Raw genomic sequence first — 12940 nt, 5'->3', positions numbered from 1 at the left:
GGGAACCCCAACCTGATGCCAAGATGGCCACACTAAGTGCACCATCCCTGGGGTCTCACTGCAGTGCTCAGGATTCCCTCATCCCCTCCTATAACCCTGGGGAGCCAGGGCTGGAAACCGCGGAGGGATTGGCTCCCTTGTCTTTGCTTTTGAAGAGCAGGCAGTGCTCTTCCCCAGGCAGTCTTGAGCTTGATTTCTCCTAGAAAGAGGCCCCAAAGGATGCCGGACACTGACTCATGCAAGGAACAAGAGGACGGGGATTGCTTCGGCTTTTAACAGTGTCCTGCTGAGCCTGAAGCTCAAATAGGGGCTCTCGTCCTCAAGGACAAGGGCAGCATTGCTCTCTGGCCTGGCCCTCCAGATTTCAGAGGTAGGGCCGGTGACTGTGACATGCAACCTGGGGGCTCTGCCCACCAAGTGCCCAATGGCCACTGCTGACTTACATGTCCAGCACCCCACGAGCAGGTTACTCTGGGGGACAGAGAGCGTGCAGACTGGTGCTTTCCCCCAGGGGTGGCCGAGGCAGCACACATCTGCACGAAAGCAGAGTGTCAAAGAAGCAGCAGGATCTGGGACCCACAATATGAACTCTTCGACCATCCCTCCACCTGCCATGTCCCTGAACCTTCCACTGAGTGGTGGAAGTCACACACATCTTAAAGTCAAAGGGATGTGGGCTGGGATCTCAGCTGCTGCCCTGTGCTGACAGCATGACCTTGAACCCTTTGGGAGGGTTACACTCCTCCACTGCAAAATGAGATGCTCGTACCTCCCCTGGAGAAGGACCCTTACACATGCAAACGTTCTGACATGCCCCACCTGCTAGACATACAATTAACATGTCCCTACTTCATCCCTCCCTACTTCTTTCTTCCAGGCTGTAGAGGAAGACAGGCTTGGGTTCCAACTTGAGATTTCCCTGCCCCACCCCTGGGCCAGCTGCAGAAACTTGGGTAAGTTACTTAACCTCTGTGAGTCTCCATTTACTCCTCTGTGAACGAGGGAGTGAGCACCTGCCTCACAGAGTGGCTGGCAGGTGTATATGCTCCGGAACAGCGAGGGGCTTTGGGTGGAGCCCCTATGGCTCGCCTGCCATTCACTTGACTCCTGTCCTTGTGATCAACTGTTGTCATGACCATCAGGTTCCTCCCTTCACTGTCCTTTATTATTGCTGAGTCACCGCTCCCCCCTCCCCCTTAACTCTGTATCCCTCTTCCGCCTCCCTCCACCTAATCTTCCTCCCTCCAGTCCATCTCTTTCCCTTTCATACTCTCCTCTGCTGGGCCTCGCACTGGGAGACCTCCAGAGGGTAAGCCAGGCTCACAAGCCAAAAAGACAGTCCCTTATGGTTCCATCAACCTCTGCAGTCATCTACTCACTGGGACCTCACTGAGACACCGATCTCTCCCGGAAGAAGAAGACGCAAAAGGGTAGAGCCTTTACCCTGCAGCCCAGCTTCTGGAAGCTGTTTCCTACTTTCTGCACAAAGCTGTGAACAGAGCAAAGTGCAGCTTCGGTCATAAATATTTACCACACGCCTACTTTGTGCTGGGCCCTCTTTTTCATCTTGGAAACAACGAAGACCAATGCGCTTGTGTGGCTAACATTCTGGAGCGGTGGGGGCTCGTGGAGGCACAGAGCAGCAGAGAAAATTTCAGTCTGGGGCCCAGGGTGGGCTTTCAGGACCCCTTCCCCCGACTCACATGATGGCATGCACCCCGTCGGCAATGGAGGGGACAAAGCAGGGGACTTAAGAAGGCCCTCCCTCACTCTGGTCACCCACTGCACGTATCAGGGGACTACGCCCTCCCCCACAAGGGAATCACTCACAGACACTGATCTGTATATTTAAGCCAATCATAAAGGAGACATCACTCAGCAGACATTTGTTTCCAACGGCCTCATTCAGTGAATCCAGAAGCACCCTCTGAGTACTTTCCAGGCAGCAAACCCTATGGTCGGCACAGGAAATCCTTAAATGTTAAAGACAGAGCCCGAATCCTTAGCTGCTCACGGGGCATTTGGTATGAAAAGCTGTGGATGCAGGAAATGCAAAGCAGAAGGCAGCTCGTGCTCTGGGTCATTGGATGGTTCCAGAAGGGCTATGTGATATCAGAAGAGTGAAGGCTGCACATGGGTGGGTGTTCAGAGGTGGCCATATGGAGGAGAGGCCATTTGAGCTAGACCTCGAAGGATAGTTCAGCCTCCAAGAGGTGGGCAGGTGCACGATGGTTCCCTCGGGCGGGAGAAATGGAAACCCCAGGGCCCGTCCAGGGATTGCCAGCCGCCCGTTCTGCCTGGAGTGCCCCTGTCAGGCAGTGAGCTACGCACAGGAGCTGGCAAGGGTCGTGCATGGCCCTGCCTGCTCAGGCCTTTGGATGTTACAGACCAGAGGAAGCCATACAGAAAGCTTGGCAGGTGAGAGACCACAGACACCCATATTTATGGTGAATTATGGAAAATGTACTCCAAGGGCAAAACTCCTCCGTTGAAGGTATATGCACATTTTAAAAGATTTAAGACACTGTTTCACAAAAAAAGATTAACATGTCCTATCTCACTCTGGAAAAGAGATAAATATTATTTTTAAACAACTGATTGGGACAGGTGGTATGGACCCTGGAAGAACCGGATTGACTCCTGTCCCACCATGTGTGAACCTCTGCTTCCACATTTATGAAACAGGAACGTGGTTCCTACTCCCCAGGTTGGTTAAAAGGATGTAAATGCAATGACTGAACTGAACGAATTCAGGTGGCAGTTACTCTAGGTCAAGCGCCTTTCCAAGTGCGTTACGTGTGCTATTTTTTTGGAATTCTCACAATTACCACTTACTGCCCCCACTGTACAGATGAGAAGGCTGAGCAACTCCCCCTGAGAGCTCCCTGTACGTGGTAGCTCCGAGATGTGACAGACTCTAGGTCAGCCCTGTCCAACAGGTAGCCCACTATCCCCACAGGGCTACTTAAACGGAAATTAAGTAAAATGAACAGTTGCTCGGTTTTGCGAGCCACATTTCAACAGGTGGCTAGGGGCTACGCTATCGGACGGTGCACATATAGAACACGTCTACTAGCACTGACAGTTCTATTGGGACAGCTGCTCTGGAGCCTGGGCTCCTAAGGCTTCTACCTTCTCTGGAACGTCAAGCCCCTGCCCCTAGCTCCCCGACACCTGCCAGTTTCTCTGCTTCCCCGGACCCCTTGCTCCCAAGCAGCCCTGCAGACCTGACTATCACTCAGGCAGCAGCTGCATTCCTGAAAGCCGGATCCTGCCAGCAGACCAGATCTGCTGGCCAAATTCCGCTGTGACCCAGGACGGAGAGAGACGCAAGTACCAGCCAAGCGCGCCTGTCCACCAGCTGCACGGATAGGTCCGGTGTGGGCAAGGGCCCCGGGGAGGGCAGGAGCCCAGGAAATCTCTGTGGGACCAGCCTGGCACAGAAGCATGCCTCTGGGCAGGGGCACCTCTCCCAAGCCCAGAGGAGCCCATCCCTCCCTGGAAAAGGACCGTGCACAAATGTACCCGGGACCTCCTGGGACTTGGATCTGGCTGAAACATTAGGGGAGTTTGAAGAAACCCAGGGCTGGGGGTGGAAGAGAGGGTGGAAGGCCCTTTTTTGGGTCTAGGTCTATAGATAGCACACCCAGGCGACTTCACAAAGTAAGGCTGGTGGGATGGGGTGGGAGCAGGGGGCTTGCAACACACACACAAAAACAAAATCCTGGGCGCAGCCAAACCTCAGCTCCCCTCAGAACCCCATCCCTTGGGCCTGGCTTGAGAAAGTTTACTTTCAGACATAGGGAAATGAGCATGTGGTTTTGGGGACAGAATTCAATACTGCCAAAGCAGCGGGCTCAGCAAGCCTGACTGGTTGCTGCTTCCCAAGCACACTGCCGCCCCGGAGGGTGAACGCTGTTTACATTTTTTACATGTTTCTTGGGTACAGAACATGAAACTAAATTATACAGCAAAGGCCATGCTGGCTACATGCCGGTGCCCCCACTTAAAACAGAAACAATTAAAAAAAAAAAAAAGGAAGAGAAGAAAGAAATGAAAATGAACAGCAAGAATGGAGAGGGGTCCCAAGGGGCCCTGAGTGAATGCCAGGGATGGAAAGAAGGAAGGAGTCTGGTCCTGAGTCTGAGAGTGGGGAAAGAAGACGTGGAGCCCTGATGATGGGAGCGGGGCAGGCTTGGAGGGAAGACAAAGGAATCTTCCTAGAGGGGCAGTGGGCTGGGTTGGCAGGGCCAGGGCTGCTCTCCACAGAAAACCGGTGGAAGCAGCCCCAAACCACAGAGCCATGCTTGTTCTTGGGCTCCGAGTCAGGAGGCCACTGCCAAGCAAGAGGTGAAGACTCGTTCCTCAAACCAGGCTCTCCCTGCTCCACGTGGCACCATCCCGGCCTATCAGGACGTGGCTGGTGCTCGCCTTCGAGGGCTGGCCATGGACCCCCTTCTGCACACAGGCACCACCCTCCCCGCGCACCGACTCCCCCCTCCACGGACAGCCCTCTGAGGCCAGCTGCCTTTGTCCATGGGTCACGGCACCCTGCCAACTTCTGGCCTGTCCGATTTCAGGGTCCCTGTCCTTTCTTCCACGCAGGCTGCTTGAGGGCCGGGGTTCACGGCTTGGTCTCGACCTCCGCCCACGGCTTTTGAAAATGATGCTTTGGACATAGTAGGCAGACAACACGATTCTACTGATTCTCAATCCAGAGAGCAGAATCATTTCAGAGCAGATAGGGGCTTGAGAGGTTGGGGGAAGCTGTTGAAGCAAAGTCAATTCTTCGTTAAGTGGAGTAAGACCAAGAGACTCAAAGTCTCTCTCTCAACTTGTGCCCCAAAGAGTATGCCTTAAAAAAAAAAAAAAATAACCACACTCAGTCATTCCTAACTGGATGCTTCAACTGCTAAAACTTCATAAGCAGGAAGAAGCATTTCAATAGAAAATCTCTCAGTTGCTCTCAGAAGGAAAAAAACCACAGTTCTGGATCCACTGTCTCACCCCGATAGCTACCTGCCATATACGTATTATTACTGCTAGTTTATGGATGGGAAGTTGGGCAGGAGCCAAGAGAACTGGCGTGCCCCAAGTGAGAGGGCCAGGAAGTGGTGGGCCCCAGAGCCCAAAACCACATGTACCTGATCCTAAATTTCACCTTGTTTTCTTTAAAACTCTCCTCATCCAAAGCTTTTCAGGGCCAGTCGTGATGCCTGGCATTTCTTAAGTTGGAATAAATACCAACAGAGAGAAGGAGTGAAGGAGTGAAGGAGGGAGGGGAGGGGAGAAGGCTGGGAGGAGAGTCTGGTGGTGGCCGCCTCTGCGGGGATCATGAATAATTCTGCCGACTTCAAGTCTCTGCCAGGCCGAGCCTGCCATGACAAATTCAGGGCGGTCACAGCGACCAGCCCAGGGGCTCCGTTCTGATGCAGGCGCTGTTTCTGATTCTCCTGGAGGGGGTTCTGGTGCCCCACATCAATGGGACAGGCTGTAACGGGCCATGGGACTTTCTGTTCTGTCTCCTTAGATGACTCGCACATGTGCTCTTGAAAAATTATTCATAAACCACCAGGAGAAAGCACATCCCATGGGTATTTGGGAAAACTGCTTGGAATCTTCTCTGAAATGTCAGTGTGTTCCTTTCGCCTGTCCTCCTCCTTCCACCACGGGCAGATGCTGTCCCATTTCACCAGTGAGGAGAGAGGCACGCTTTGGTGAAGGTACGTGCAAGAAAAGGAGAATGCTCAAAAGTGACCTCACCGCTGGGGGCTTGAGGCCAAGATTTCTCTCTGTCCTTTGCAAATCAGATCATCTGAACAGCACTGGAGAATTGCTGCTCTGGGCACACTTTCCCAGGGAGGCTCTTTCCGCGCAGTGCCAGTAGGGTGGTGTGAGGAAAGGCAGAAGGAAAGGGGAGGAGTGCTGTGGGTGAGGTGCTTCGGCTCCCTGAGCCTCAGTTTCTTCACTGTGAGAGGGCAGGGAAACTTCTCAGTTTGATCATGTGCTTTAAAGCCCTTGTAAAGGGTCTGGCATTCAGGAGGTGTTCAATAGAATGTCTCTCCTCTTCCTCAAATGAACGTCTGATTCTGTCAGCCCTCGGCTTCTCACCTCTGGAGAGCTCCCCCCTGCACTTAGGATAAAGTCTAAATTCTAGTCATCTGAAGGATGTCCCCGCACACCTTTAGAAGCGCATCTCTCAATTTCCCCTTTCTTTCTTATTGGCTTTTTTTTTTTTTTTTTTGATGTCTGTCTGTCCATCTCCACCTCCCTCCCCTGTGTCTCTCCTTGGACCCACCACACTCCCTATACTGCAATGCAAGTGCTCATGGAGATTTCTTACTCTTGTGTCCAGAGAACCCAGTGGGTATCGGCTCCCTTCCCGGGATGCGAGGATGAAGAAGACACCGAGAAATGGCCCCTGCTTCCTGCTTGGACTCAGCGGCCATTGAGGAGTGCACAGACCCTGCGACTCTCTTACTGACACTGCAGGGTTTCCTGCGTAGAACACAAGGCTTACAACACGCCTGGAAACACACCCGGAAACTGAGCAAAATTACCTCTTCCATCCACAACTGTCCTTTTTGTGCCTTTCTTCTTGCTTTCTCCCATAACCCAGAAGTAATTAGGCATAGATCTGAGAAATCTTTTTTACCCTTTGGGGTCGGCAACTTAAGACATGTCCTATAGTCCTCCCATCGTTTCATAAACACATTTTAAATGACTTTCTGGAGAGGGCAATGCTTCACCTAAGAGGATGAATGCCTATAGGTGGAGTCTACACCACATGGCAGAAACGGCAGGGCGGAGTCTACACCATATGCTAGAAACAATGGGGGCAATATTTGAGGTAGTGGTGTGGCAAATTCCATTTTCTTGGTGTTCCTTGAACGTGCACTACGTATGAAAAGATGCAAAAGACACCGGTTCTCCCAGCTGCTTCTCCAGGGTCGCTCTCGGCAGGCGGGAGCTGCCTCGTCCCACACCTGAGCTCCTGTGAACACAGTGGTCAGCACCCTGGTTCTGCCCCTTACAGGGTTGAGCCCCAAAGCTGCTCACCCAACCCTCTGAGCTCCACTGTCCTAATCTGGGAAGTGAGAGCAGCGATTCCTACTTCTGTAGCAATTTCAGTAGGATTCAAGGAATTTGAGGCAGAAGCTGGATGAACTTGATAAATGTTATTTTTATAATTTGTGCAAGGCCTTCGGAAAGTGGGCGAAGGACTTTTCCTTACCCACGTGCTGGCTCTCATCCCTGCTGGCTGAGTAAGCTGATAGCACTGTGGTTTCTTCCTCAGGGGAACTCCCTCCGGATCTCACTCTTGGGTCTTTGGCAGCTATCTCTAGTAGGACACACCCCTCCGGATGAAATGGTGAGCCCTCTGAGGGCAGCAAAAGGACCAGCGCTTCTTTGGAGTTTCTTAAAATGCCTGGTGTAGTCCTGAGGTTGCGGGAGACAGGCGCTAACACAACTATGTCTGACTCAACGGAATGTCTACAGAAGTGTGGGTCCCTGTGGCCTCTGGGTGAGGGTGTGGGCGAGATGCCTAACATGACCCAGACAGAGAATTAACATTTGAACTACCCAGTAAGTGGGGAAAAAAACCAGGGCTAGTTGTCTTCTCTACATTTATTCTCTCAACGTCCACCAGGTAGATGCTGTCATTCCCACTTTCCAAAAGAGGAAACTAAAGTTCCCAGAGGAGTCATCTGCTCAAGGTTCCCAAATCAGAGGAGGGGCAAAGCCAGTCATGTGACTTCCATTAAACCCCCCCCCTCCACCCTCTTTACCTACTCTTGTTCCGCAGCTTAAGATTCAAATAGATTTCTGCTATAGCCAATGAATATATATATGTATATATATATAACCAATGAATAAATGAATTAATACATAATTCAAGACAAATTATGATTTGTTATTTTAATGGAGGCCCTAAGTATTATGGACATGCCTAGAAGCTGGTCATAGCAACCCAAGGTAAAGTGGCAAAGGACCGATATGCCCAATAAATGGGTGGATGGTATAGAACATCAGAGAATCGATTACAAAGGAAGGAGAGGTGTCTAGACTCTCACTTGCCTTCTAAGGCAGGGATCTCCCGTTCAACCACCAGCTCAGCCTGAATGCTTTACCATGGCGAGCTTAGTAGATCACAAGGCACTCCGTCCCCCTATGGATGCTTCTCGTTCTTAGAAAGGTTTTCTTTATTTTGGCCCTGAAACCACTGCCCTGGAAATGCTTAGTCTAAGCTTTACCCTCAAAGGATTAACCAAATAAATTGGTTGGTTGACTGAAGGTCTGTAATCCCTGGAGAGCCCTGCGCATTCCAGGTCGTCAGTATTTCCATTTCCTTCTTAGGCCACTGCAGAAGGAGGGAGGTGCCTGTCTAGATAGGAGGAAATGGACTGTGGTAGAAACACTGGGGGTGGGGGCAGGATGAAGGAATATCTACATCTCATTTTGGCAGCCTATGGTGTAAAGCACTAGAGAAATGCAAAACATGGAGACAAAATGAGGACAAGATGAAATTTTTGCAAGCACTTAACCCAAACCATTTCTGAGGTTCCCTGAAGAGAGATAACTTGATTCCTTTGGTTCATTTCCATTTTTGTTCTGTCTCAGGGACTTCTTGAATTCCAGCCGGGCTGGGAAGGTGCATGGCCAAAATGTCCAAAGAATGTCTTTTATGAGAGGGTGGTCAGCCCAATTTGCACACCCGGAGGTTCTGATGGCTCCGATAACGTCTGGATAGGAGACTCAAGGCTTGGGGTGGAATGGTGTAGCCCTAACCAAATTTGGGGACCTTGTTGGAGGAGAATGGACACGTGAAAGACTGGAAATTATTAGAACAAAGGGCTTTCACAAAATTGAAACTCAAGCTTTCAGAAATTCTCTAGACTCATGAAGCATGATGAGTGCAGCTCGGTGGCCATCCCAGCGAGAATGTGCCAACTTCTTCTGACGGGGCTGCTCCTCTTGATAGAATCCTCACACCTCACAAGCCCAGGGGTTGGTTCTTCCTCTCCCTGGTCTCTCCCAAAGGCTCCAGTGCAGAGGTAGGCACCTATCCTTCAAACACCTGCCTTTACCATGTTTATAGTATAGGGGGGGAGACAGAGCGTGGACAAAGCTGCCTTGTAAAGAGGAACGAAGAACAACCGTGGTCACTTCATCCCTCTCCCAAGTTAATGGAGTGTCCCAGTGAACGACCACCGGGGGACCTCACAACAGCCCACCTTGAAGGGATTGAGAACAGCCTGAACTCAGAGGTGTAGGCAGCACCCGGGAGTCTGCTAGAGGAGAATCCAAGCACCTCAGGGCATTTTGCACAGTGACACCAAAGATAGGATCTGCCCAGCCATGTTTCTTCCTATTTCCCAGTGCAGTTTTCCAGGTGTCCACTGACTTCTGACTTTTGGAGGTGGCCGCATATTCCCAATCTCACTGGCAGCTTCTGCAAGATCCTAATCTTAGATTCTTCACTTCTGGGCTGTGTGGCTCTGGGGAAGCCACTCAGCAGGATGGGCTGCAGAGTGCGGGAGGGTCCAAGGCAGTGGCTGGTGCACCTCCATGACCCTCCCCACCCCACTCTCCCCAGGACCCAGGCTCCTGCATGGGAATTTCGTGTGTGCCCATGCACGTGCATGCATGTGTGGAAGAGAGACGGAAAAAGAAAGAGAGGAAGAAGAAAAAGGAAAAAGTTAATTGCATGGGGGGAAGGCGAGGGGCACGTGGTGCATCTAAGAACCTCCCAGCTCCTTCTCTCAAGCCATCAACCTCTTCACTGGAAGCCCTGACTGGGTGAAAATTAACCAGCAGCCTCCTCTGATCAGCGCACACGGTAACAATGAAGGCCATGGTTATAGTCCCCCTCCTCTTCTCTGTTGTCAGAAGGGAGCCACCCTTACCCTCCAGGGAACACCTTGCCTAGAATCACGCAGGCTCCATGTCTGTGTGCGCATGGACGGGCGTGCGTGTGCATGGTGGGGGCAGTGCGTGAGTGACTTCTAGGCATTTGCTTTCAGTGGGGGAATTCAGGAGACTTTTGTTCTGCCGCCCTCCAGGCTGCCTGCCTGGCCCTGCACCCAGCCAGCAACACATCCCCTCCCCTGACCCTGTATTCTCCAGTGAGCTGATCTCATTATGGCAAATTTAGTTACAGCTGAAGTCTCCTTGTAACAAAGATTATGTCCAAGCCCAGAGTAATGGAAACTAGTCGATTTCATTAAAATAAAATTGGTTACAATGAATAATTCAATAGGATGATTTTGTTTCCTCATCTCTTCTTTGTAGATCGAAGAGCTAGTATTTATAATGATTTTTTGAAATTGGATTTTTGTTTAGGAAGAGATAATCACCCATAATTCCTGACAGCCCCTCCTTAAAAGGCTGGGATAATTGCCCCGTGAATTCTCCTTTCAAATGCTAAGGCTGGACAATTCCTTCTCTCTTTTTTCTTACTTTAGCAGCCATAACACTTTGGGTGGTTTTGAAACACAGCTGCTGCCTCAGCTCTTGCTCATATGAGATTCTGAGTGTGTTAATTCCCTTGTTTGAATGATGTTTTTTAAACATTTCTAGAACCCGTTGCCAGTGTTGAATTGGGAATTCCTGGCTCTATTGCCGGCCAGCCCTGCTGTTCCCGAGCAGGACCTTCTATGCCACAGAGAGGTAATGCCCCAGTATCTTCTCTTGGCGGTGCTCATTTGCATGCAGCAGTGTGTGTGTGTGCATGTGTGCGTGCACAAGTGCGTGTGTGCACGTGAAGTATCTACAGTCAATTAAACACATGTTTCCGGAGCACCTAGTCTTGTCTTGGCCTGTGCTTGAAGATGAGAGGGCAAAAGTGAATGTAGCTCAAAGCTGTTCTCCAAGAATGAGCAGCCTAGGGAGAGCAAGACATGCACCTGGGTAATTCAGGTTCAAGGTGACAGGTGCAACCAGAGAAAAATTCAGCAAGTACACAGGTGGCACGGGGAGGATGAACCCTAGACATCCACTTACTCACTCATTCATTCATTCCTTGATTCATTCATTCACCAGGCTGGCACTATACAAGACTCCCTTCCACCCGACTTCGGGCAGTCAGAAACAAATGCAAACGCATAAATAATCTAATGCATGTAAACACAAGCAAACAGACAAATGAAAAAATGGCCAAATAAACACTGCGACTTATAAATGAAGTGGACCTATCTTGTACCTCATCCAGGGATTTTCACTGGGCCCCAGAGGAAGGTCACATCTCTCTTTCATCTAGACATCAGGCTGAACCCCCCACCCCGAGTCAGGGAAGCAATATGAGAGAGGAATGGCTGCGAATAATGACTCATCTGCAAGGCCAGGAGCAGGCTGGCCTCTGAAGATGGCCACCAGGCCAGGCAGTTGGAAGCACTGAGTCGTGTCTCTGGGAAATGGGAGTCTCGGAAGAAGGCAGGTGCTTGCTCAGCAGGATAATTGGAAAGGGGGCTCTGGGGACAGCACGGCCATCCCTAGAATCACACAAGCGCTGGTGGCCCCAATCTCTTGTTCCCTCAACTAAACTGGCAGTCCCCTGGGGCAAGAATCCTGGAACATAAATAGTGCATTAGGGGACTGAGGAGTGAGTCACAGCTTTTTAGAGTGGGGAGGTCCTTGGAGATCATCAAGCTCAACTACCCTCTAATTTAAAGATGGGGGGAAATGGGGCCCAGAGAAGTGGGGAGACTAGTCCAAGGTCACACAGCAAATTCATGATAGAGTTAATTCACAGGTGAGTGCTCAAAGAGCACACAACTGGGCACCCCCCTCCAAACAAATAAAGCAGGACTCCCCAAAAAGAATTTAGTCTTAACCCATTGAATTCCAGCGGCATATCCAAAATGGAATTCCTTCACCAAATATGAATTATAACAGGTAGAGAAACAGGAGGACAGGCTTTACCCTACTATGCTGATGTCCCCTGCACTTAACCATCCCATTGTCTCATCCCTGACAAATGGTACTTGTGAGGTCGTAGGATTACATTTGGTTAGAGATATGGTCAGGGGGCCACGACCAGTGACATTACATTTGAGGAGGGCAGCCCGGAGGGGCCGAGCAGAGATGCAGAATGTCTGTAGGAAATGTCACACGTGGCTGGGAGCTTACCTGGGAGGCTGCTGGCTGGCCAATGATGACCCAGCCTGGGCACTGCTGGTCCTGATGCGATACTGAAGCATTGGATGCCCACTGATCCAGGAACCCCTGGGGCGTGTAGACCCCACAGTCCTTGATGCTAGTTTTTTGTTCAAACTCCTCACATACGCCATCACCATCATGGAAATAGCACCGGCTGGGTTCATCTGCAGGAGATGGACAGAGAAGGGAGAGAACAGATAGATATTTGTTCTGTGGTCTCAGCTGAAATCCACAGTGGTGGGATCAGACGAGCAGAATCATCAGCACTGTAATGCCCATCATCAGTAGTCACGAGGGATTATTATTCACCCTTAAAAAAGGAGATCCAGCCATTTGTGACAACATGATGAACCTGCAGGACACGATACTAAGTGAAATAAGCCAGACACAGAAGGTCCACTAGTGGATGATTCCACTGGAATGAGGAATATAAAGGAGTGAAACTCATAGGAGGAGAGACTAGAATGGTGGTTACCAGGGGCTGGGGGGGAGGGGGAAATGGTTGAGAGTTACTGTTCAGTGGGTATACAGTTGCAGTTATACAAGAGGATGTAAAACATCGCACTTATAGCTAACTTTGTGCTTACGGTTGTATTAAGTGTATGCATACTTGAAAATTTAGAGCGTAGATCCTGTGCTATATATGTTTGGACACACACAGATTCACCAACACTTCATTATACCCCAAGTGAGCCCCACAGCCACCTTGTGAGGAAGGCATTATTATTTTAATTATTTCAGTCCTCCAGATTAGGACACCGAGATCCCATGTGTCTTCAAT

At 50.5% G+C, this 12940-nt stretch overlaps 1 protein-coding gene across 1 annotated transcript in view; it reads right to left on the bottom strand.

Moving 5' to 3' along the window:
• PAPPA (pappalysin 1) overlaps nt 1–12940 on the bottom strand; it is a 241317-nt gene that overhangs the window by 86835 nt on the left and 141542 nt on the right. The window contains exon 10 of the mRNA XM_081803476.1: nt 12130–12323. Within this exon, the coding sequence (XP_081659602.1) occupies nt 12130–12323 (194 nt within the window). The remainder of the gene's footprint in view (nt 1–12129; nt 12324–12940) is intronic.

Source organism: Leptonychotes weddellii, chromosome 14, assembly GCF_054177405.1.
Source record: "Leptonychotes weddellii isolate Sample4059 chromosome 14, ASM5417740v2, whole genome shotgun sequence".
Lineage (NCBI taxonomy): Eukaryota > Metazoa > Chordata > Mammalia > Carnivora > Phocidae > Leptonychotes > Leptonychotes weddellii.
Note: the sequence above shows the minus strand (reverse complement) of the source record. Positions and strands in the feature narration are given on the sequence as shown.